This window comes from Penicillium digitatum, chromosome 1 (genome assembly GCF_016767815.1).
Source record: "Penicillium digitatum chromosome 1, complete sequence".
In the NCBI taxonomy this organism is placed as follows: domain Eukaryota; kingdom Fungi; phylum Ascomycota; class Eurotiomycetes; order Eurotiales; family Aspergillaceae; genus Penicillium; species Penicillium digitatum.
The window spans coordinates 7831921-7856433 of record NC_089384.1 but is presented as its reverse complement, the minus strand read 5'-3'; the positions used below and the strand labels follow the sequence as shown (position 1 = coordinate 7856433).

The following is a 24513-nucleotide window of genomic DNA, read 5'->3' as shown; positions in this document are numbered from 1 at the left end:
TTAATCGGTATAAAGCTCATTGGAAGATCACATACGGCAAGCAAGCTAGCCAAAGGGGGATCTCAAAAGCAGTCTTTGCAACATGGCAAGGTCATGAAGAAGTGAAGCCCAATGAAACAAAGCAAGAAGAGACACCCCTAGGAGACAGAGCATGCCCTTGCGGAAGGGGTTTCAAAAAACACCAACCATGGAAATGCTGGGAAATCTTTGAAGACATACGACCAAAGAACTACAAACCAGTAGCGTCAGCAAGACAGAAATGGGAGAAAGCTATGAAAGCGAACCCTACCTGGAAAGCTCTTGTTGAAAAGGAGAGAACAGAAATGAGCCAGAGCAAGAAACCCACCGAACAAGCAAATGTTACGCTTGGAGGAGAAGCTTTTGGTTTTTTCACCACCCCGGCCATACCCACCAAAATCAGTGAGATACCAACCGAAAAAAGGTGGGTAGTCGACACCGGCGCACAGGTTCATGTGTGCAATGACCGAAGGTTATTTGTGACTTTCGAGGACGCCCAGAGCGTAGTGAAGGTAGGTACAGAAACAAGTGTCAAAGGAATCGGCACTATAGTCATCTATGGTGTTAGCCCGGTCACAAAGAACCCAGTGAGGATGGAGTTGTATAACACAAGATACTCTCCGAACTTCCACAGTAATCTGATATCCCATGGATTGATGATGAAAGCCAGCTTGCTCGTTAATTTCAGGAGCAACTGCATTGAAACCACTGAAGGGAGACAGGTATACCAAGTGTACCAGGACCAGAAGTTGACTTGGCTAACACAGCCAAAGGGTTTTCAATACCCTAAGTTGTCACCTGAAAACTTGATCCTCGCCACGAAGAAATCAGCTCAAGAACCAAGATCCGAAGGATCTATTCATACCTGGCATAGACGCCTTGGTCACGTTGGGACCGAGCGTATCGAAAAGCTTGCAGAGATGACTGAGGGCATCACCATTGAAAGCAACCCTGGCAAGAAGAAGCAGGTATGTGAAGCTTGTCAATTGGCAGATGCGCCAAAGCAGATCTCTCGCAGGAAGATAGGCCAAGCATATGGTGTGTTCGGAAGGGTACACTTCGACTTGGTACAAAACCAAACAGCACACAATGGTCATATTTGGTTAACGCACTTCTATCTTGATGGTATTAGATGCCACTTTGTGTTCACACACACAAAGAAGAACGAGTGTCAAATGGCCGTCAGAAAATTCATAGCACTAGTGAAAAACTGGTTAAAGATTGAAATCAGGGTCTTTCACTATGACAATGAAAGAAGTGCTGGCAACGAAGTGGAATCCATGATAGAGGCCGAAGGGTGTACCATTGAAACACTCACCACCAGGCCTACCAGAGATGAATGGTCCCGCCGAAAGATTGGGGGAGTGGTTGTACGAACTGCAAGAGCCCTCATCAATGACACCGATCTTCCCCGACACCTTTGGCCTGAAGCAGTGTACGCAGCAGCGTATATACTGAACAGAGTACCCACAAAAATGAACAACAAGTGGATGATTCCATGGAATGAATTGCTAAAGCATGCCGCACCAGATGGTGTTAAGGATCAAGTGATTAACCTCTCGAATGTGAGGTTATATGGCTGCTTGGTGTACTCGAGAATCCTAAAGCGAGTGCAGTCAGAAAAAATGGCGCCAAGAGCGGAGATAGGATATCTTGTCGGGTATGTCTCGAAAAATCTATACAAGATCTGGTTTCCACACAAAGGAAAAACCGGTATTGGAAAGGTTGAAATTGTCAGAGATGCTGTGTTTGACGAAACAAGACGGTATTCAAAATCCAGGCCACTACCTGACTCAGAAGACGCTATTAGTACCATGTCACAGGGACTAGGCGTGCAGCCAACCGTGCTTACCATGGAAGAAGCACAAGTTGAAATGAGCATCCAATCGAGGATGCCAAAGTCAATAGCAAGGATAGCTCTTCATGATGAAACCGAGCATACCAATCAAGGAGAAGACACAGAGGTGGTGGAGAGAGAAAGAACCCCAGTGCTAGCAAGTTCAAAAGCAGCATCCGATCTCCCATTGACCCCGCAGTCCACTATGAGACCAAGGGAGCAAACAAGAAGTGAGGATACACCAAGAGATGCCTCACCACATCTCTCACCACTACAACCATCACCGCCATCACCAATAGTTTCAACCTCTCCAATTTTGTCAACCCAAATCCCAGCATCAGTGCCAGATCCGATCTCTGTTCCACAATCAACCGGATCTGGGGGGGTGGAGACAGTCGATGAAGAAGAGGAGATCGAGAGACAACTCCAGAGAGAGATGATATACTCACCAACACCAGAGTTGTCATCTCAACAACGAGCACCGAGAGACATCTCAGCGAGCATTGAAACATCGAATATCGTCACTGGCACAAGAAGCAGGAAGCCGAGGATCGATCCAGACTATGCAACATACCTCTCACTTGCTCAAGAAGAGCCACCAAGCCTACTTTATGCATTCACAACAAGCATGAATCAAAGGTTTAAAACGAAACCACACAGAGAGGATCTTCCACCACCACCTGAGAACTGGATCCAAATGAAGAACCATCGATTTGCCAAGGAATTCATGGCAGCAGCAAGCTTCGAGGTACAGACATTGAAAAAAAAAAGAGACATACACAGAAGTTCAGACACCGAACCGAAAAAACACACAGGTCCTGAAGTGGGTGTTCACATATAAATTTGACGCCAATGGTGTGCTCGAGAAGTTCAAAGCACGAATCTGTGTTCGAGGTGACTTACAATGGTTGTCTACCGACGAAAAGAGAGCTGCCACACTAGCAGTTAAAACTGCGAGAGCTGTATTTGCACTGGTCGCTGCCTTCGACCTCGACATGAGACAGCGAGATGTGGTGACGGCATTCTTAAACTCGTCCCTACAAAGTGAAACCTACACCAAGTGCCCCCAGGATTCGAACGGGAAGGGCACTGCTGGATGCTTCACCGAGCACTGTATGGTCTTCGGATGTCCCCAAGACTATGGCAACAGGAAGCAACACGGGTACTAGTCAACCTAAGGCTTACCCCAGTACCAGAAGACCCCTGCATTTTTACAACAAATGGCATCATTGTCTTCTTTTATGTTGACGACATCATCATTGTTAACCATCCCAACTTCGCCAAGCAAGCTACGAAGTTGGATCAAGATCTAAAGAAGGAATGGGAAATGCGAGAATTGGATGCCACCTGGTTTCTGAATATCCGCATTCTCAGAGACAGAGATCAGAAGAAGCTATGGCTCTGCCAAGATAGCTACATTGAGAGCATGACGAACAAGTACAACCTCGTCACCACAAGAAAGGTTGGCTCCCCACTAGGAGTTGAACCTCTTGTCCCATATGATGGAGTGGCTACACCGAGCCAGATACATGGATACCAAGCCAAAGTTGGATCTGCTCAGTATGCCACTACCATTTCAAGACCAGATGCCGCAAAAGCAACATCCAAAGTGGCAGAATTCCTGACGAATCCCGGCCCCAAGCATATGGATGCTATCGATCGGATCATCCAGTACCTCTATGAGACCAGGTATTGGGCTATTGAGTACGGTACTCGACCACGTGATGCTTATCCAACACAGTCCGAAAACAATCTGGCCTATCCCTTGCTGCGAAGTCAATTGAATTCGCAAGTGATGCTTCTTTTGGTGACAACCGAGACCGGAAGAGCTCGGAAGGTTACCTTTGTAAGCTGTACGGGGGCCCCATTGACTGGAAAGCGTCTAAACAAAAGACTGTTACGACATCGACCACAGAAGCAGACTTCTTGCCCTCGCAGAAGCAGGAAAAACCATCCAATGGTGGCGCCGAGTCCTCCATTCATTAGGATTCGAACCAGATCACCCACTCTCCATCATGTGCGACAACCAGCAAACCGTCGATCTATTGACAAAGGAGGGGGCAGCAATGCATACGAAGCTTCGACATGTGGACATTAACCGATGCTGGATGAAACAAGAAAGTTAGTGAAGGCCGAGTCAATGTGGACTGGGTTCCCACTGCAGCTATGCCAGCAGATGGGCTCACCAAGGTGCTACCAAAGCAGAAGCAACACGTTTTCGGGAGCTGCTTGGTATGCGTGAAATTCGCGACAGAATCATCCCAGAAAGTGATGGAAGAAGCAGTTCTTGAAGCTCTGAATAGCTTCAAAAACTGGGGGGTGTGTCGAGATGTGTGGTGCCACCCTGAGACATGAACAAATGCCTCAATGGCGTCATGCCGAGACAGATAAACTATATGTGATGTTTAGTCAGCATTGTCCGCACAGATTGCTTAAAAGGCGCGGACCTTGTCATTATTTAGAAGAAATTCAGAGTATTTTTTCATACCATTTCAAGTGTTCTACAATCTCTTTCACATGGTCTTGGCGTTCATAAAATGGCTGAATCACCCAAATAAATGACCGTCTTTTACCCATGTTTTGGTTTATACATGGAATTCTACTCGATTATAATAACAAGTAAGGGGAAACATTTGGAAATTCTAGTGAATAGATACATGTCTTTGATACATTAGCATTATGACTAAGCATTATGACTGTACATATCAGTTTGTTTGGAATGTTCTACGCTTATGAGGTATTACCTACAGAGATATATATTCTGAACTAGGAACTATGTGTATCTTTATGGTCGAGTATCAATATCAGACCAATATCAATTACAAGTGGCTTAACTTGTTCGAATTTTGTATTAAAAGAAAATCTACACATTTATCATTTCTAAGGGCCTTTTACATTACTAGTCCTAATAGTTTTGGATGAGCTACCTATATTTAAAACTTTCTCATGGCTAATCAGTTAAAACATTTTGAGGAAAATCAAGTTCCAACGAGCTGGGAATGGGCCGGGAATGGGCTATTCATGGGCTTTTTTACGGGCTTTTAATGGGTTTTACGAGCTTTCGTCGAGCTTTATGGGTTTTTTTTAGAGCTTCAGGGGCTTTTTTCGAGCCGGCCCCACTTATTATATACAACTCAACTAATCATATACTATTATCATCACCCTCTATTTTGATCTATCGATTATTGATTTAACTAGTTAAGCAACACTTATAGGTGGTAGAGCTTCTTGTAATGTATCGACCCTCCTTTATGCATTCTCAAAAGCCCTTTCTGTTATAGGTTTTATTAACTCTACAATGTCCCAAAGTCAGCAGTCTGAGTTTGCATCATCACAATTCGGTGGTGACTACGATAACTTATCCTACATCTCTATATCCTTTAGGATAATGTGGGAAGTTTCCGCGGAGAGGGGATCTATTATTACATGTCAAACCTCAAATACGGCCTCCCTAGGCCATAAACAGGAACCTTGGTTTTTGTTATGGTCTAGTGGAAAGTACGCTGTATTTCGTTCAACATTATAACGAATCATTTTACTTGTATCGTGATCGAGGTTCAATCGTGGTTCGATCGAGTTATGATAAGATTTCCGATTTTCGATTTTAGGAGTTTACTTCGGCGCTAGTTTATTAACTCGGTGTCAATTTATAACCTCTTCTTCGACGATAGCAATAAGATTTCTTCAGTTAAACGATTCCGGGCTCATAACTGATAGAAATGTAACTATATGAAATATATTGGTTAAAATGATAGGCATCAAATTCTCTGACTCACTAAAAATGACAAAAATCCCTATTTATACAATCTATATAGGATCTGGATTACTAATCTTTGTATTTTTATTATGGAATAGCCGAGTCCCCCGAGGTCACATGTGGTTTCCACTATGTATGGCACCTGGTATTCTGACAGAGAGTAGTCCGTGCGGAGAGAATAGCGCAGGTAAGATTTAGATATTTCTATTTTCAAATCAACCTAGCTTCTTCTGGTCACACAATTTACTTAGAACTCTTCGATGTAGGACTTTTATTTCCAAGAATGTAGAGATTCAAAGAATTCAAGAATGGAGAAGTGCTGGCTCTGGCTCGGGTTCTGAACCTGGGGTCGCCACCGCCATTGGCAGAACTTTTCCAGAAACGGCGGGGCAAAAGTGAAGATTGACCATTCTCTTTGAACCTATCGGCATTTCAGGGATTTCACCGTTGCAATTGGTGCTTGATTGGCTTTGATTTTGAATAATGCCTCTTTCCAAGCTGCAGGGAGCAAAGCTCTCCGCCTCGGCCGACTTCCATGGTACTGAACGATTCCGGGGAATTACTAGATGCAAGCTGACCAAAGATAGTCCATCTTCGCGATGGTCCAATGATGGAGTTGGTGACTCCCACTATCCGACAGGGAGGTGTGAACACCGTTTTTGTTATGGTAAGGGTTTTTTTTGCTTGAAGAAACAGATCCTGTCTTTGAGAGCTAAGTCTAATACACTCGATAGCCCAACCTTGTGCCACCTATCACAACCGTCGACCGTGCTCTAGACTACCAGAGGCGCCTCCAAGCCCTCGAGCCGAATGTCAAATTCCTTATGTCGCTGTACCTCCACGAGACTGTGACCCCGGAGACCATCATTGAAGCCAAGAAGCGGGGCATCAGTGGTGTCAAGAGCTACCCGGCCGGTGTGACGACCAACTCCTCTTCCGGCGTGGTTGACTACACGCAGTTCTACCCTGTCTTCGAGGAGATGGAGCGACAAAACATGATTCTGAACCTGCACGGAGAAAGTCCCTCCGGGGGCGATGTGACAGTGTTGTCCGCGGAAGAGCGATTCCTTCCCAAGCTCTTTGAGCTGCACTCCAAATTCCCCAAGCTGCGCATAGTTTTGGAGCACTGCACCACTGCTGCGGCTGTGGAGGCAGTAAAGAAGTGTGGTCCAACGGTTTCTGGTACCATCACAGCTCATCACCTATCAATTATCATCGATTCGTGGGCCGGCGACCCATTCTGCTTCTGCAAGCCCGTCGCAAAGACCCCGGCCGACCGTGATGCCCTTCTCCGTGCTGCTGTCTCAGGAAACCCGAAGTTCTTCTTTGGCTCGGACAGCGCCCCGCACCCGGCGGCATCCAAGCGTGGTGGCGAGAAGATCGCTGCCGGCGTCTTCACCCAACCATACACCACTCAAGTTGTGATCGATGCCTTTGAGCAGGCCTGTGATAATGGTATCCTCAAGGAGCACGAGATCACGCCAGAGATTGTCGAGTGTTTCATGAGCAAGTTCGGGCGGGCCTTCTATGGCCTCCCGGAGGAGAAAAATGAATTCATCACCATTGAGAGGAAAGGCGAAAAGATCTCGGAGATCCTTCAGTCAGACAAGATTGACGTGGTCCCCTTTAGAAAGACCCAGGAGACATGGAGCATCACTTGGTCTTAGTAACCCGACTAGGACTTGTTCAATAATAGAGTCGTAGAACAAAACAGTTTTCACATGCACATCCTCTTACACAGACTTGTCTTGCGTAAGCATGTTTGCCACGCTTTCAAGGGCGTGGGCCTCTCTGATGTCGATTCTGCGACCTGCGACCACTGGGCTTCCATCGTCGCCCATAGCAAGCTGACCAGCTCGCTCCAGATGAAGGCGAATTCTGCTCTCGATATATTCCTTTCTCTCGTCTCTCTTAGACTTGGTTTCCATTGACACCGTTGAATTGGGCAAGGCTGCCAGTTTCGGCCGGAGCTGCTCAAGTGTCGTTTGCAACGCGGGCAGCTGCGAGAGAATGAAAGTAGTGTTGGTTGTAAGAGGAGTGGGTTTGGCATTTGGCCCAGTATCAACTCCAACACGAAGCTGGCGTGCAGCTGGGGTAGAGGTCAAAAAGGACAAGTCGACGGATTTGTTTTCGGCCGTCTTAGACACACCATCTGCCTTCGCTGTTTCCACTGCCGAGAGGATAGATTGCAGCTGCGAGATTACCGCGTCATTTCGAGCGCGTTCTTCTTTCAAGGACCGGTTTAATTTCTTCGTCTCGATCAACTTCTTGCGTTGCCCATGGATTGTTTCTGGCGTCGGCGTGTCTGGCGAAGATCCAAAATAGAGACCCTAGCACGATGCTTATTAACAAAGGATCAAGCAGAATCAAATCCAGATACATTTAAATGACTCCGCATACCTCGTAATGCTTCAGCCGCACCCAAGAGAGCAGGTCTCCGGGCACGGTGAGAATGTTGCGAAGGACGTAAATCTCGAATTTATCGAAGGCTTTATCAACATTAGCTTCTAGCAGCGTCTCCAGCTGATGCAGTCCATTCTCAATCTCTAGCTTCGCCTCGGGATAAACCACATTGCCATCCTCGTCTGTTTCCGCGATGCTGGGACCACTGCTGTCATGGGAGAAGCCAAGCCGTTCAGGCGGCGTATTCAGGAGTCCGGACTCCAAGCTAGAGATCGCTTGATAGATCAAGTTGTTGATCGAGTTGATAATATCATCTATGAGAGACTAGGGAGCTGTCAGCGAGATTCCTGGTTGCAAGGAGTGGGCACTGAGTCGCAGGTCGCAGGTTGCGCGTGCAGCACGAGTCAATGCAAATCGGTCTCGATCGACGTACCAAGGGTGTGTAACTGAAGTGTTCAGTGAGCAAGGAGGTCGTCGCATCATCCATAGCGAAAAGATTGGTCTTCTCGGGCTAGGCTGGACGTGTCGAAGAAACAAAACACGCGGGGGAAAACCAACCAGCCACCGCCTTCCGTCAACTATCAACGAACTACAACATTCTTGGTGACGTACAGCTTTCGTTTAGATCAAACTGGATTTTTTCGTCTTCTCCCTCCTTGGATTTTATTTTATCATTTCCGATGCATACTGCGGGCTTGCTACATTGTACATAATTTGATGTCAGACTGACACATGAGTCCCGTTCCGACCTCAGAACCCAGTCACCAGGTACCCGGCAGCGTTGATATCCAGCTGAAGCAAGACCCCTGTGCCTTAGCTGTCAACATGTTTTGTACAAGGTGGCAGATGATCACCCCCTGGCAAACGTTCTAGTTTGAACGACCGGGCTGTTGGGCCATTGGAAGATTATCATTTAGTCCAAGTAAGACGCCGACGTTGCCCCTATGTGTCTCCTATCTGTAGAAAGAAGAAATTAATATTTAAATTCTGTTTGAGATCTCTGGGAAATCTTCCTAGGTAGCAGTGCGCCCTTTTGAGATTACTGAAAAGGCGTAGAGACAATTCCAATATTCCCTCTTGTCTATCTCGGTAAGAATTCATTCAGGCAAACCTCCAAAGGGACTACTCCTCACGTCCCCAGCCCAGGATGTCCCAGGGAAACCCCCTCCGAGTCCTAGTCATCGTCTCGCACCGGAGTTCTCAGATTTCCAAAGCCCTAAGCAACCCAGAGGCCCTCATGCCAAAAGCTGTCCGCCTCCTCAAAGCAAGTCATCTCTATATCACACAAGAAGTTCACCCAGCAACAAAATTGGTGGCAGCTCAGAAGTGGCAAACACGGGTATTCTTTGTCTTCGACATCTGCCACACGGCATACGACGCCAAGCTCGGCCATCTGCCCGAGCAGAACAAGCTTCCTGTTGCTGTTGTTCATCTCAGCAAAAAGAACACGGCCTATGTGGCGAATGCGTGGTTGTCGAAGAGGGTTAACAGAGATATTGCACTTTTTCACAATGCCAATGGGTTTGAGGCTGTGCCGCCTTTTGTGGAGGATCATACCGTGGGCAAGCCACCTGAGTATATGAACCCGAGGGATATTTCACTCTTGCAGGCCTCTTGCGTTTGAATATTGTTGGATCAAAAGTGTCGCATGCGTTCTGCTAATGCTGTGGTATCTTGAACAATAAACATTAAGCCCTATGACATGATAAATTTGAACCAACGCCATGGCCATTCATAGGAGAGACGCAGGGACTAGAAATCCATCGTGAGCTGTGGGGCCATTTTTTCAAGATCTTCAACCTATATTACTGATCAGAAAGCCAGAATAGGTGATTGTAGGAAACAAAAATGAAGACTTACCTCGAGGAACCCGTCCCCAAGACTTCTGCCCCCAGTATTTCCGTCCGACTCAGCCCTCTCAAAAGCAGCTCGGGCGATGGCTTCCCTCACAAAGACATCAACATACTTTGCAACAACTTTATTGGCATCTTTCGCGACCTTGGTCTTCTCACTCTGGAAATGCTGGTGCAGTAGGCGTGTGAGCAGTTTTGAAGGTATTTTTGGATCGCTGGACGTCACATCTTCTGTTTGGGTTGAAGTTGTGATTTCAGCAAGGATATAGTCCGGCTCTTGAGAGAGCGAGCGCGAGCGACTGCGGCTCGATCCATTGGAGTCGGAATCGGAATCGGGTTCGGAGGCAGAATTGGCATTGGCTGCCGGAGAATCAGATCGGGGACGTTTCCCAATACTGGTAGATTTACTTTGGGTTGTAAATTTGTTTTCGCCTGTGGATTTGCTCTGGGTTATGGACTTGCTTTGAGTTGTGGGTTTGCTTCTTGTTGCTTTGGGCACGGTTGTGGACGCGGAGGCTTTTGTGCTGGTTTGTTTCGCTTTTCCTTTGGCCTTCGGCGCGGAGCTGGATGATCCCGCGCTAGTCGTGCGACTAGGAGGTTTGAAGGGGAGACGCGGGCGCTTTTGAGCTGGTTGAGGTTCGCCGGGCATTTTGGTATCTTAGATAACTGTGGAAGGTGTGCGATGGGTGTGAAGGTTGGAATGGTGAAAGTGGTGATTCGAGATTTTGGGAGAATTGGGGAAATGCCCCAATGCGCGCGCTCTCTACGGTACGCGCTATCAGGTGATGAGGAGAGGCCCTACTTTTCTAGTTACAACATGCTTGGATCTTGTTTTTCTCGTCTTCGCTCCATTTTTGGTTCTTTCTTGTACCGCAGTTACGTACATGCCTTCAAAGATCACTGGTCTCAATTGTCATCGTAAAATGAATGTGATGCGCTAAACCCTCGCTACTTCTCAACACACCAGGTAGAAACCCACAATCCGAAACCATTGCTGGCAGGGAGGAAGTAGATAATTTTCATTCAGTCCTGTTCAACCTCGCTGGGACGCGCCATGTGAATGGGGCGAGGGCGGCGGTTTCTGGCCTCAAAGGGGTAGGTAGTACACATTGACACTGAGACCGACTGTGTTGATCAATTTACAAATGCGTTCCCAGGGAACATTGAACAAACCAGTGCAGAAGCGACTGGAGTAAATGCTCTGTGGTCGCTCATTACCAGTCTCCGAAGCCTGCTGGGGAAGAACTTGTAGCTGTCTACTCAGGTCTTGTAGGGCAGCAAAGGTGCTATTGACAATTATATCCTCCGAATCGACACGCATTCTATACTTCTCCGAGGTAAATAGACAGATTATCCAATGGCGCCGGCGGTGTAATATAAAGTCGCTCTTCTGGGGTGGGATCAGGAGAGCGGTGCCGAGGGGACCGGGAACAACGAGAGAGGGCAGCGGGTCCTCATCGCGTAGGTCGGTGATCATCTTGGTGACTGGGTGGCTACGGTAAGTGAGGCAGTGATTGCGATAGATCTCGTAGGCAGTGGGATACTATTAAACAGCGTCTTGTTAGCTCTAGGTTTTTGCGTACGGTGAGTGGTCTAGTGAGTGACCAACCCGCTCACGAAATGCACGGGCAATGCCTGCACCCCAGACACCCTGACAGTTGCACGCATCTACAGTGTTTAAGAAGTTAGTTAAGAATCTAAATATATTAAAGAGTCAGTAAAGGGGGGGGCGGAGGAAGGAGAGGGTTCTCACGGATCAGAGCAGCACCATTGGGGGCATCAAACAGATCACCAGGGGTCTCCTGTACAAAGCTAACAGCAACAGGGAAAGACGATGTCATCGGGACGAATGACTCATTGCTATCCGTACAGCCAATCGCGACAACCTGGTCATTACCCGGTCAGACATGGTACTGTGTTGTGGGCAGAGAAAGCAAACGAAGAAACTAGAATTTACTCATGCTCCCTTGGAAGAGCTCAGGGATGCGAGGAGAATATTAATAGGAAGATCATAAGAGAGTTTGACAGAGCAAGATTTGGGTGTTTTCTCAAACTATCACGGTCCCATGTGAAGCCCACAAGGCTACGCATCTTTACCAATTTCAAAAGAAATATGTATATAATGATTGGAAAGGATGAAAGTGAAAGGGGCAAATGCATGCTATATTAGAAAGCGGCCATTGAACTCGATGCACTGTGGCCAAGGATGCATGGTACAATCATACAGAATTAATGGTTTGATACAGCGAAACCACATGCCAAAGCCCTTTTTAGAGGATACCCCAATGCAAGCAAATACTTTTCTTATTGCACTTTCGGATTCTCAAACGGAAGTCAAGCCTTCTTCTTTGTCACTGTGAATGGCTTCTTTGTGGTAATCTCGCCCAATTCGCCCAAACGACGGTTGACAAAACTCTTCAGGCTCTCTCTTTTCTTTAGGCTTCGTTCGCATTTCTCATCCACGGAAGAGATCTGCTGGGTTGGCTCTCCTTTTGGTGACTCTATCGGCTTTTTTGCATCTGTTTGGTGTGGCTTCGGCGGAGAAAGCTGACCTGAGGCAAACGTGACGGGCGAAGTTGAAGTAGGCGTTGCGACATCAGGACTCATGACGGAAGTGAGGGAAATCGGAACACTATTTCCGCTACTCGATTTCATACGACGACTCAAGGATCGTGAGATGGACTTGAGGATCGAAGGACTATTACTAGAATCACTTCGTTCGAGGCGGTCGATCTCACTCCTAGTGGTCATCCCATTTGTTGCAAGATTGTCTTCGCTCACTGGAGTATATATCACGACGCCTCTGTCGGGCCCAATGTCAAACATTTCTTGGATGGTTGATTGGATTATACCCGTGTTGCGGAGGTTGGTGAGCGGTCCGATCAAACTCGAGAGAGCCGTGATCTTCAACAGGTACGCCGAGCCAGAGATATTTCCGAAAAGCAGGTGAGCATTCTGGTCAATGGTTACTAGCATTGATGTTTCCGGACGCTGATAGACCTGGGCAAGGAAGTGGGCGAAATCCGATAGTAACTTGGATACATCATCCTTTACCTAGTTGATGGGTGGGTTAATAGAGAGGGATCATCGAGCAGATATCAACACGTCACAAACTTTGATGTTGGTCTTGAGCTCAACAACAATGACAGATTCGTGAATTGTTCGGTCCTTGGGGGAGTTGTGTGATCCACGGGCCGTAAATGCGTCTTCGTAGTACAACTTCTTCACTTTTGTTAACGGCGAATCGTCCACATTTTTCAGGGAATGATAGATGGGCATGCTCTCCGACGCAAGACGTGTGACAGGCATGATATTCTCTTCGTCGTGCTTGTCTTCCTTGAACAGTGATGAAGTTCTCGCTGGCCTCTCGGGCATGATAATCGGTGGTGCGCCGGCATCGAGGGTTCTTGGTAAAGCATTGCACGATGCATTGATGGACTGCTGCAGTAGGGGAATGTTGGTGGTCAAACTATGCAAATACGATTTCTTCTTAGAATGATCCATTTTATGTGATAATTGGTTTGAGTATGAGGTGATGAGATTTGAAATGTTATAAGATGAGACGAGGGATGACCCTTGGACCTTAGAAGGCACGCCCCCCTCCCCCTCCCCCGTGGAAGAAAAAAGAATCAACAAAAGAAATTGCGGAAGGTTCGAAAATGCGAATTTTCAAAGATGCAAAGGTGGAAGGTACAACTTCAAGCGAGAAAGGCCAACTCCCTGAACGCTGAGTTTCCAATCAAAAAGATTGTGTCAACACGTCTCCTTCGATCCCAAAATAACTTCCCCCTTGGTGTGTCTAATATACAACACCCGATGTTGTGGAATAAAATCCTCGTCGGCTGTCTCCTTCTTCCAACTATCCATGGTAATTTCTGTTGAACGAAATACAGCGTACTTTTCCACTAGACCATTACAAAAACCAAGGTTCCTGTTTATGGCCTAGGGGGGCCATATGTGAGGTTTGACAATTTCCTTAAATCGGTCCACGAATCCAATGATATAGTTGCTGCGTTCAAATGACGAATCCCAGGTAATGCGATTAATAATGTCTGTGCTCCCTAGATCGTGAGATACCTGTCTCAAACTACCTACCTCGAGCCGGGGGTAGTCTGTTTTCGCCAGTCTTGGGGTCATATTTAGGCGAAACACTTCGCTGCTCCCGCTTGCGAGGCGAGTTTTGAGGCAGCCCTCTTGACTCTGATAAATATGGGGCTGCCTCTCGTCCCGTAGTCATAATGGCATCTGTTTCGCTGGGGTTATTCGAAGCCATGCTCTTCAATGATTCAAGAATCCCGGGATCTTCGAGTTGATTTTCACTACCAAACCTGGGAACCGGAGTGATTTATGTATCACCACAATAATTTTTCTATCGCTTTCGCTTTTACGAGCCTCGGTCTTGTCCGGCTGAAGATGCGATATTGGAACGATTTATGTGTAGTCTTAAACAGAGCGATAATGTGTGACTTCTAGTGATGGGCGGAAATAGGGATGAAAATGACTCAGAATGCGATCGTAGCTTGGCCTCGGTGACTCATTGATTCCACTAGGACCAACGACATTCCCATTACTTGAAAAAGGACAAAATGCAAAAAAATGAAAAAATTTAAAGAAAAAAGAACTTTGCGAGCAACTGGAACAGTAGCTCCGATAGGGGGAATCGAACCCCCGGCTGCCGTGTGAGAGACGGCGATGTTAGCCACTACACCATATCGGAGGGGGACAGCGAATTTCCCTCTTAGGTTTAGCCTTGACCCCTTGGGTTTAGCATCATCGGTCGCTGTGCGTGCCCGTACGTGGTTGTATATAGATCCCTGCTTCCCCCTCTCTAGCCTACAGCTCAGATTTTCTTTTTCGCCTTTCTTCTCTCTTCGCCCCGCAGGTGAGGCATTTTTGCTACTGATCCAGATCACCGAGCTCCTGAGCTCCGCCACCCCCTTTTCCGAGCGATTGGTCAGTCAATTCTTCTATGATCCCGTAATTGCATGCAGCCCTGTTTTCCCCTCATCTCCGATCAGTGTGCTCAAGATGATGACTTTTCATCTGGTCTGCAGCACATAGTCTGTCGGTCCATCGTTGACCTTTGTGCACTGAGGCGCATTCTCCCTACTCTTTTAGGACGGCAGTCCCTGTGCAACGAGGCTGTGCATATGGCCCGGGGCAGACTTGTTGTGATAGAGTTAGGCTTACATTGGCTGAGGGTGTTAGCCTCATTTCAGAACCGAAGTTGACCGGGATTAGATTGACTCGTCTACGATTCGCGTCAACCGTTCCCCGAATGTGGGTCATAGGGATGGGTTCTTTGTTTGCTAGACAGAATCATCCATAGCAAACAAAGAAAACTGCGAGCAAGGATATGAAAGGAAAACAAAAAGACCTGAACTTTTCTTTAAATCGCACTGATTCTCCTACAATTCACGTTTCCATAGCCGACTCTGAGATCTAAACATCCTTATCCTTAAAACGCCTGCCACTCATCTGATACCGCAATGTCAAAGAACAATCTTCTGCGCGAGCTCCTGCCTAGGGATAGGTCAACTCGCATGGAGTATTTCGAGAATGAATCGTCGAAAAAACAGCGGCGAGTTTCTCTGGCCTGTACTGAGTGTCAGAAGAAAAAGTCCAAGGTTAAAGATATCGTCTATCTATCCGAGGAGAGAGCTAACCCAAAACAGTGCTCTGGTTCGAGTCCTTGCACAACATGTACAACTGAAAGTCGCCGCTGCTTGTATAATCCAGCCTGTGACCGGAGGCGTTATTTTTTCAACCAGCAAACCTTTTCAGACCTACATTTTTGATAGTCAACGGTTTTGATACGATTGCAGACTGTGACGGGCCATCGCGCAAATCCATCATATTCTCGAGTTGTAACATATCTTCACGTTGGTGTGTGGGACGCCAATTCCTAAGCCAGGTCTGCAACCCAAACCTATTGATCCAGATCGACTTATTGTCATATGGCCATAATTGGTAAGAGAAGTCCTCAGCTAGTTTCACCATTGGATGGACCGCATCAATGTGGCACACCGAGTCGTGCCCGATAGCCCCCTTAATTATCGGTTGCTCGATCACCTGGAAAGACGTAAAACCCGATGGATTGAAACGGTTTGGGGGAGGAGGCGACAAGACTGTAACACTTCCGCCATTGGAAATATACCAAGCAAAAATGGCCGAGGCACCGTGTATATATATTGACTCCACGCATGTGAAGTTTTTTTAGATTTAAGACAAAGCGGATTCTCTGGCATCATCAGTGGACCCATGGCTGTGGTCAGAGTCTGCATTTCATGCTCATCGGCCCATTTTTGAGCATCTTCACGCATCATACCACTCCACAGTACCTGACGATCCTTATTCCAAGAACCAGATCGAAATTGGTGAATAATTTGAGTTGCTTCCTCGACGGTTAAGTAGTATCGGAAAACCTTCACAGCTGGCGCTTGCGCTGAGCTCTCGACGGAGAGACACTTGATTAGATCTTCTTCTCCTTCCATCAGCTTTCGCAATATGCGTTGAGTTCGGTAGTAAGCCTGTTGTTAATCCAGTCGTAAGTTATGCTTTTCGCCACTTAAATGGGAACAGCAAACATGGACCCTAATAAAGCAAGCGGCGGAGGCGCATTGGGTTACTAAGCTTAAATGTCTAGAAATTTCGACCGCTTTGTATAATCTAATGTTGCTTATTGACGACAGTAATACAGCCATGAACATTTTACATTAAATGTCACCACAATAATTCTGAACGTAAATACAACTTCCAAGAAAGGAAATGGATATTTCCTCACAACCTTCGGGTGTCTTAGGAGCTCTTTCACGGTTCGTGAACAAATTTAACTAATGGAGATTATATGGTACAGTGTGGCTAGGCTTACACAGTATCAGATGTCAGAAGTCCGGCGAATTCACAGATCTGACATTTATCTGCGAGGGAGAAAGTTTCAACGTACACAAAGTAGTGGTTTTCTCTCAATCTGATGTACTTCATGCCGCCTGTACTGGCAATTTCAAGGTCAGCAATCTACCATAGGACTGCCGAGAACAAGTTCTCAATCGTCTAGGAAGCGTCATCTGCTCTTTTTGACTTGAACGAAGATTCAAAAATCATAGTTGGAAAGCTAGTCAGCTTCTTTTACACGGAAAACTATAGCAACACAATCCAGGCCTCTAGAACAGAGCAGCCAGTGTCATGCTCTGCTCTTCACCTTCACGTCCGAGTCTTTATCTTGCCTGACAAATACATCATCAAGGGTCTACTCGCATTATGTGTTGAGAAGTATCAGAAGAGACCTCAGTTCTTATCCGATCCCATCGAATTCATTGAATCCATTCCGGAAGTATATGCTTTACCTCCTACAGCACCCAGACCCTTGAAAGAAGTCGTAGCGCGTTTTGCGCGGATCAATATTTCGAATTATCTCCAGGAGAATACTGTTAATATGGCCTAGAACAGTGTTGCCCAGAGCGTGCCCGAGTTTGTCAAAGAACTTCTCGACTTGTTTATCGAAACACCGTTGCTTGGAAACTGTGATAATTGCGGACAGCACGTACCGATATCAGCTTTGCAAGGGAGATGTCGAAGATGTCGACGTAGTACATCAGCGATTGATGGGCGTGTTTAATCTGGGGGACCGGGTCATTTTGATGCACCCTCATCCTCAAAGGCACCTTGTTATCGGAGTACTCATTGACTTCACGTCCGATTGGCAAAGGAAATGACAGGAAAGGAGAAGGTAACTGTGGCACATTGATGTTCTTCCAATTTCTTACTCAATTCCAATCGGCCAGGATCATCTTAATTACCCAGCCAGTAGTTTTCCACGAATTGATGCTGATTTAAAAGAAGCATTGGAGAATGCGAACGTCCTGCAAATTGCACAATAATCTACTCCTGATACCGAACAGCAAACCGTGAGTCTGGGCCGGATTATCAAACCTACATTATCTGAGATAATTTGTAGATTTGATAAAGTTTTAGATTCTGTTCAACGTCTTGGATTGTTCGTTATGTTTACCTATCCTGCGAAGAGTGGAAGGAACATGCAGGCTTGCTTCCGTGTTTCGAGAACCCCTGCAAGGGAAAGAAGAAGTGAGATCAGACGCTATAGCAAACTAAGATTGGTCGAGAACCATACCAGGACAGTGCTCAGGAAAATGAACAACGAGATGAGGGACTTTGAAGGTTTTATATAATCATTGAATGTAATTGACATTTTATGTAATAAATCCAAAAACAAGAAAAGGACAAAGGCAGAATATTTACGGCACATAATCACTCAAGGGCCTCGAAAGAATTTGCAGTGGTCCGTTGCCACACGGTGTGTACCATGCTCTGGGTCATGGCAGTCACAACCAACAAGAACCTTTGCCCAAAAATGGCAAACCCGAGTAACAACCGCCAAAAATATTTCCCATTTCCAATCAAAGCAGCTTTGAGAAGTTGAAGGAGGAGTTCGGCTTTGAGCTTGGGCGTGTACTGGCTGTCCGGATGCTCAGCCTGCCATATCATTATTCGACCAGGTGTTGTCATTTCCAGCATCGAAAAAGGAACCAAAGCCGAAGTATTGCTATAAAGGACTGGGCATAGATATAGTATCCCTCTTTGGGTTTTTCTGGCAACCCGCAACCCGTCGGTTCCGGACAGTGGCTTCCACTCTGGATTCCTCCAATGCTGCAGTGCATGACAAATTGTGCACCAAAAATATCCACCATGATCAAGAAGGAATGCGCACCCAAATATTGAGCCTTTCATCTCGTGGAGAGGGATGTCTAGCTTCCATCCAATTGCTCCTATCCTCACTGTTTGTTCATCCTCCTGCCGGATATGCAAGGTGTCCCAGGGCTGGTCACATTTTTAGTAATTTTCTCGGTGTGGAACAGAAAGCTTACTTCTAATTTCAAAACCATGAGATAAGAAATCGCTGCGGAGAGGCATGACTCCATTTTGTGAGTCCCAGGAGGTTTCAGTTAAATTTTAGCAGGGAAGCAATGATATGTAACAAAAAGAGGGCAGTTGTATATTGCTATCTAATGGTAAGATGTAATTCCAGGTAAAACGTCAAACCCCTTCTTATACCAAAGCCCTGAATCAGATACACCCTCTTTATCGATCACAACCACGATCCGCTCTATCACATCTTTGCTTTCACAGGTTGGAGTTGGTTGTTTCAATAGTTTCAATCTTTGATCCTTTGCCGCATCTGCCACAATTACCGCAATCCTGTCTAAGGTCTTGATTTTTTTCAACGATTTTGCTGCAACCAGGCTTAAAACAGGGCAAGAAGCCCGCGAACACTTTCGTATTTCCACAGGAGAGATAGGTATAGTATTGATTCCAGCACATGGCTGTGCGCAGCGACTTATTCTTTTGAATAAACATTAGCCCTTCGATGCTCAAAGCGTGGATGATTTTACAGCTTGGAAACTTGCTTGTAGAAGGGAGAATGCTCTAAGCTACGAGTTTGCGAGTTCTGATTTCTGGGTCGAAAGTTAGAAGAACGAATGGCAGTAAAATGCACAGAATATAAGAATAAAGCAGATGGTAAAATGATTATGATAAAGGATAGCCCTAAGGTATCCATTTATATCAAATAAAAGGTCAATCGCTTCATTAGAGCAAAAAATATAAGATGTCAGCGTGTATCCTATAAAGAGTTTCTTATATTGTATCATTGGGCCGCGATAGTCCCTTTCATAACCCTCCATCGGGAAACGGCCACAGGGAAAAGCAAGAAGCTATCGAAACTACCTAACACTGGTGGGGCGGAAACTTGGCCTTCTCAGGCGCCATAACAGTATATTTGGTGTTTTTGTCTATATAATATCCCTCAAATTCTTATATGGCTCGTGAGCGGCCATGAATTATGGTAAACAGACAGGTCATTAGAATGGTACCACGAGCAACATTTTTGTAGCAAGGGAAATTCTTCTGGGGTAGTACCACTTGCCCTGATGAAAGAAGAGAAAATTTTTTCTCATACCGTCTTATTACAGTGCTAGGTGAGACTTGAAAATAATTGGGTCATATATGGCGGTCTCGTGATTAAGCAAAAATATAAAATTTGGAGATTCAGACGCGTAATAAGAGACAAAGAGTGAGAAGATCTTCTCATTTTCACAAATAATCTTCCTCGCAAAAGTCTCCGAAAATCCAGTTTTCTTTTATTTTTGTTTTCTCTTCAAGTGATTCAGCCGCGTCTAAGGCGTCCGCGAACAGATTCCTTTCGCGTCGTCTTGCCTCGTCATACAATGCAAAAGGCACCCACCCCTCATGTCCCACTCCAATTGCTTCTTGACAAGCCTGCAGTTGTTCGTCTGCTTCAGTTTGCGCGCTCTGCAACTGTAGACATTTACCCGACTCTTCCTCTGAAAAAAAAATTGGGCAATGTGATTTCCCCTGAGGATCCACCTTTGCCCAATCCCTTGAAAGAGTGATAAGATCAGCTTTGAGGCTCGTATTATCACCTTCCCAAGGATCACTGGCGTGGTGAAAGAGCCTTCGCCTTAGAGTACTCAAATCAGATGTTAAAGCATCGTAATGCTCTGAATTGTACTTTGCCGTGAAATTCACATAGAAGTGGTGGAGTTGGCGCCTGCGTAGAAGTTCGGCTTGTTCAAATTGCTCCCTTTCTTCCAAATTGTTGAAGTTGTCTGGAAGACATGGGATCTGCAATGATTCTGAGACCTCGTCACCATAGTTTTGTAGACTGTTTGGAATTCCGCATTGCAGGAAAAGTGGAAGAACCACGCTATGTTGCCAATCAATCAGGCCAGTGATTTCCAGTTTATCAGAGACGAATATGTTGTTAGGCTGGAGATCAGGATGGCGCATAACAGGACGGGTGATGGCTGAATTATTCTGTGGTATAAGATAAGGCGCAATCTGCAGGTATTTTTCCAGACTCGCAATATGCTCAAGAGGTGACTGTGCCTGGTAGTTGTAGATCTCTCGACGAAGACGCTGAAGAGGTTGCAGAGGTCGCCCAAACTTCGTGAGGTATGCGATCTCTTTCTTGGCACCGGCAGTCAGGGCCGCTAAAGAATCGATGTCTTCAAGAATTAGTTACTGACACATTGCGATGCTGACACGAGTTTGATGGGGAGGAGAGGAAAGCTAGGGAAACAAGCACTTACATGGCCCACGCCCAGCCGGCAAATCACGTCGTTTGCCATACCATAATCCAAGTGTTGTATCAGGACCAATGCAGAAATGACGTTTGCTAGTCGGCAAAGTGCTTGAAATGTCCATCCAACTGGATTTATCTTGCAAATCTTCGCAGTAATAAAGGCTCCCACCTGCTGGGAAACGTAGAGAAAGGAGTCGAGACTCCATCTGAACAATTTGAAACACCAGATTTATCCTCTCTTTTTCCGATAATTCAAACCAGATATCACCTAAATTATTTCCCTGTACGAGCTCCATGAATATGTATTCTGTTCCCGCAGCGTTGTCCGACCTGGCAGAGTACCCGAAGACCTTCGGAACAGGTATACCTTGAGAACGGAGGAAATCCATCGTGGCAACTTCGCTCGCGATGACGAAGAATTTTGGCTCGGTGACCGGGTAAGGGATACGTGCAACAAGTTGGAAGCCATCTTTCATAGTAACAAGGAAACTTCGATTGAACCCCCCCTCAGCTAGCTTTTCGAAAGTGGAGACGTCTTCTTCCTTCCGGTGAACTGATACTGCTGCAAGTCGCTTGAGTTCAGGGACGTTGAAAGCCTGTCTTCTTTCAGATTGCCGTAGATGGTCATTGTAGCTTAAGTTGATCGTTAGTCAATGATACCTTGGTCAAAGCAAAAAAATGCAAGAGCGAAGGGGAAGGGGAAGGGGAAGGCAAAGCAAAGCCATGACAATCCTACGTACATCCATCTCCCGGACGTATATTCAAATAAATGAGAGTCTGGCATCTTCCCTTGAGTCGAAAAATGGTGTACAGCTCCCGGACTCACTTTGCACGTCGTGATAGAAAGTCTAGTAAAGTGGAAAAGGCGAATGATATATTGGAGGTTTCTCATTTCTTGGTGAAAACGAAAAGAATTTTCGCGCGTCAGGCAGTGTCCTTTATAAATTTCTCTCGTCCGCGTTGTAACCGTGCCAAGCGCCCAACCACCCATCCTGGGTAGTTGGGCGCTTGGCACGGTTAACGCGTTCGGACAAATGTCGTGACTGCTACCAATGCTGACGTAATATATTAATGACATAAGCTATCAAGCCATGTTTACAAACATTACCACTCGCTGGGAATTTTATCAGTCTAGAATGGTGTACGTCAATTGCATCTTTGCTTCCTCAACCATATTTTTCTTCTATGCTTTATATTTTTGTCAAGTCGGGTGAATGTGTGAACCCGCTAAGCAAGTTAATAGCGAGGTACCAGCCATGTCTACTGCACGCAAGAAATTATTATAAACGCAATCCACCTAGTTCTCAGCTATCTTCGTGCTAGAGAGTCACAGATATGTTCGCAACAGAGAGCTATTGGTTGGCATTTTCCAAGTACGACGGATAATAGTGAAATTGTGTAATGTTGCTTCTCGGGTCTACCTAGTTGGGACCTCCTAAGGACAAAGTCACATTTAGCGTTTGACGGAAGCCGCAGCTTCGCTCAGCCCCTTCTCGACATCTTCCTTCGTGCCTTCCTTTTTCACCAAGGCAGTAGCTTAGGGCTTTAGGGCTTAAGCCCTAAGCCCTAAATATGATACTTGAACAGTTAAACTGCATAACAGAAGAATATATGTATTTATTTAAAAAAGGGGGCTCGATTTGGAAGGTAGAATGGACGACTTGTGACAAAGAGGGGGCGGCTGGAATATGAAAACGACTGGGGAAACACGGCTTAGTCTTTTTTAGCCCTTCATCAGCGGTTGGAAGAATGACCATCAATGCACACCCTAGTCTTTTGGGATCAGGCTAAACTGTTTTGAGATTTATGCGGAACACGTGTACGAGCGCCAGGATATGACACTTTATTGGCCACTCGCGGCCTAGACTTTGTGAGGGTAAGGGTCATTTGGGGGCTGTGCTCCTGAGTTGCAGCTGGACAAATTGTTATTAAGTACCGCTTTACACTGAAGCCTGGCCTGAATGAAATCTTCACTTTTGAAAACATGACAAGCAGTTTAGAGCAAATTGACGCAGAGCTCAATGGAATCCTCATTCAGCTTTCTCATACACTCCACAAAGTCCAGACGAAGCTCTCCGTTGAAGAATGCGAAAATTATTTTAATCTGACTTACGATGTACGTCAAAAAGTCAGAAAATGAGAAATGGGGATCTAGGAAATACGAGCTTTGCCAACTCTCCAATACTCATTTCGTCCAAGTTCTCCGACATTTTTGCAGAGTGCATGCAAAACCCTCAAACATTTTTCAGCGAGATTGGCCGAGATCTCACCCGAGCCACGGATGACATGCCCGATGTCTTCTTCGAGATACATGACGAAGATAAGAACACTGGAATTCGTGCTGAGCTTTGCGTGCTTTACCGACGATTCAAGCTCCGCAATTTCTACCTATTAGCCGTCCGTCTTGATTATCACACAGGTGAACGATGGTGCAGAAATGCTTCCTCTCAGCTCGCGAATGAGATCAGGAAGAAATATCCGTCACGGAGCTTAGGTGACGATGATCTCAAGCAATGTCTGGATGACTATGTTCGAATTGGTCAAAAGTACAATAGATGGGCAGAAGAACTAGGCGGACCTGGTTATTTACTTGCGTTACCTTTGGAAATTACAGAAAGAGAGTGAGTTGCATAATCTTGGCAGATTCACGTTCGGAGCTAACATAAAACGATATTTAGATACACAGACAGACACTATTCTCGGTATATTCCAGCTGCCATTGAAAGATTTCGAGTGAACGGCATAGATCAAATTGTGAAAACGCAGGGTCTTGATGTCTTAGGTAAACACATTGCCGATAAACTAGCTCAGTCCGGATCTTCACATGAATCGCTCAAACGGCCATTGACAAAGTCAGCAATGAGGTCCAGGAAAAAAAGGAAGCAGGAGTCGGGTGGGCAGAGTAAGTCAACAAAATCATTTAAGTTCGGGATTGACTCAAAGCAAAAGTAGGCAGCATTATCAACGATATGCGGACTTCTTCCAAAGCTCCAAGGTCCGACCTTGGGGTTGCTACTATGACGGAGGATCACTCTGAAAGGTTACTGCCTTTTCCAGAAATACAAAATGCACTCAATGCTACGCCACAGATCGATCCATTGAGTGCAGGGTTTCTTCCTACAGAGTTCCAGAATGCTCTCGAGGCTATTGCACAGATCGACCCCACGAGTGCGGACTTCCCCTCTGCAGATTTCCAAAATTCATTCGACGCCATTGCACAGATTGACCCCACGAGTGCGGACTTCCCTTCTGTAGGCTTGGAGAACGGATTCGATGCCACATCGCAGACTGATCATATAAGCGCGAACTTCCAGACTGCACTCAACGTGACTTCACAGATCGATCTCGTTAGCGCAAGCTTTCCTTATCCGGATTATTCTCGCACATTTGATTCTCGACCAAATCTCGACTTCGGGGCGATAACAGATTGGGGAAATGAAGAGCGTCGTTGGCATCACGACCATTCCAAAGTGGCATCAATAAGCATTTGATACTCGGACATTCAAGTGTCTGCATGTATCAT

General features: G+C 46.0%; 11 protein-coding genes and 1 non-coding gene across 12 annotated transcripts; 5 read left to right on the top strand and 7 right to left on the bottom strand.

The window, feature by feature from the left end:
- Positions 1-6095: 6095 nt before the first annotated feature.
- On the top strand, positions 6096-7279 carry Pdw03_5043 (Dihydroorotase, homodimeric type; the record flags this gene model as incomplete). Its single annotated transcript, XM_014683199.1, has 3 exons — positions 6096-6150; positions 6200-6279; positions 6347-7279. The coding sequence occupies 3 exons, from the start codon at positions 6096-6098 to the stop codon at positions 7277-7279; spliced, it is 1068 nt and encodes a 355-aa protein (XP_014538685.1).
- A 66-nt stretch (positions 7280-7345) lies between these two features.
- On the bottom strand, positions 7346-8502 carry Pdw03_5042 (MIND kinetochore complex component Mtw1, putative; the record flags this gene model as incomplete). Its single annotated transcript, XM_014683200.1, has 3 exons — positions 7346-7942; positions 8013-8339; positions 8449-8502. 3 exons carry the CDS (start codon positions 8500-8502, stop codon positions 7346-7348), a joined length of 978 nt encoding a protein of 325 aa, XP_014538686.1.
- A 660-nt stretch (positions 8503-9162) lies between these two features.
- Pdw03_5041 (Oleate hydratase) lies at positions 9163-9639 on the top strand (the record flags this gene model as incomplete). Its single annotated transcript, XM_014683201.1, has 1 exon — positions 9163-9639. The coding sequence occupies one exon, from the start codon at positions 9163-9165 to the stop codon at positions 9637-9639; it is 477 nt and encodes a 158-aa protein (XP_014538687.1).
- Positions 9640-9767: 128 nt separating this feature from the next.
- Positions 9768-10517, bottom strand: Pdw03_5040 (CENP-S complex, centromere protein X; the record flags this gene model as incomplete). Its single annotated transcript, XM_014683202.1, has 2 exons — positions 9768-9815; positions 9876-10517. 2 exons carry the CDS (start codon positions 10515-10517, stop codon positions 9768-9770), a joined length of 690 nt encoding a protein of 229 aa, XP_014538688.1.
- A 374-nt stretch (positions 10518-10891) lies between these two features.
- Pdw03_5039 (Appr-1-p processing) lies at positions 10892-11709 on the bottom strand (the record flags this gene model as incomplete). The annotated part of the gene is made up of 4 exons (XM_066100926.1): positions 10892-10983; positions 11042-11411; positions 11478-11536; positions 11622-11709. The coding sequence occupies 4 exons, from the start codon at positions 11707-11709 to the stop codon at positions 10892-10894; spliced, it is 609 nt and encodes a 202-aa protein (XP_065956326.1).
- A 493-nt stretch (positions 11710-12202) lies between these two features.
- Pdw03_5038 (Tautomerase) lies at positions 12203-13372 on the bottom strand (the record flags this gene model as incomplete). Its single annotated transcript, XM_014683204.1, has 2 exons — positions 12203-12922; positions 12983-13372. The coding sequence occupies 2 exons, from the start codon at positions 13370-13372 to the stop codon at positions 12203-12205; spliced, it is 1110 nt and encodes a 369-aa protein (XP_014538690.1).
- Positions 13373-14513: 1141 nt separating this feature from the next.
- Pdw03_tRNA30 lies at positions 14514-14585 on the bottom strand. Its single transcript has one exon. It is a non-coding gene; the product is annotated as a tRNA-Glu (tRNA).
- Positions 14586-14853: 268 nt separating this feature from the next.
- Pdw03_5037 (uncharacterized protein) lies at positions 14854-15197 on the top strand (the record flags this gene model as incomplete). Its single annotated transcript, XM_066100925.1, has 2 exons — positions 14854-15047; positions 15110-15197. 2 exons carry the CDS (start codon positions 14854-14856, stop codon positions 15195-15197), a joined length of 282 nt encoding a protein of 93 aa, XP_065956325.1.
- A 194-nt stretch (positions 15198-15391) lies between these two features.
- Positions 15392-15724, bottom strand: Pdw03_5036 (uncharacterized protein; the record flags this gene model as incomplete). Its single annotated transcript, XM_066100924.1, has 3 exons — positions 15392-15464; positions 15535-15608; positions 15659-15724. The coding sequence occupies 3 exons, from the start codon at positions 15722-15724 to the stop codon at positions 15392-15394; spliced, it is 213 nt and encodes a 70-aa protein (XP_065956324.1).
- A 912-nt stretch (positions 15725-16636) lies between these two features.
- Positions 16637-17312, top strand: Pdw03_5035 (BTB/POZ fold; the record flags this gene model as incomplete). The annotated part of the gene is made up of 3 exons (XM_066100923.1): positions 16637-16683; positions 16750-16876; positions 16926-17312. 3 exons carry the CDS (start codon positions 16637-16639, stop codon positions 17310-17312), a joined length of 561 nt encoding a protein of 186 aa, XP_065956323.1.
- A 3027-nt stretch (positions 17313-20339) lies between these two features.
- On the bottom strand, positions 20340-21774 carry Pdw03_5034 (kinase-like protein; the record flags this gene model as incomplete). The annotated part of the gene is made up of 4 exons (XM_066100922.1): positions 20340-20366; positions 20435-20913; positions 20998-21623; positions 21731-21774. The coding sequence occupies 4 exons, from the start codon at positions 21772-21774 to the stop codon at positions 20340-20342; spliced, it is 1176 nt and encodes a 391-aa protein (XP_065956322.1).
- Positions 21775-22974: 1200 nt separating this feature from the next.
- On the top strand, positions 22975-24481 carry Pdw03_5033 (uncharacterized protein; the record flags this gene model as incomplete). The annotated part of the gene is made up of 4 exons (XM_014683207.2): positions 22975-23106; positions 23190-23611; positions 23669-23892; positions 23943-24481. The coding sequence occupies 4 exons, from the start codon at positions 22975-22977 to the stop codon at positions 24479-24481; spliced, it is 1317 nt and encodes a 438-aa protein (XP_014538693.2).
- Positions 24482-24513: the final 32 nt, after the last annotated feature.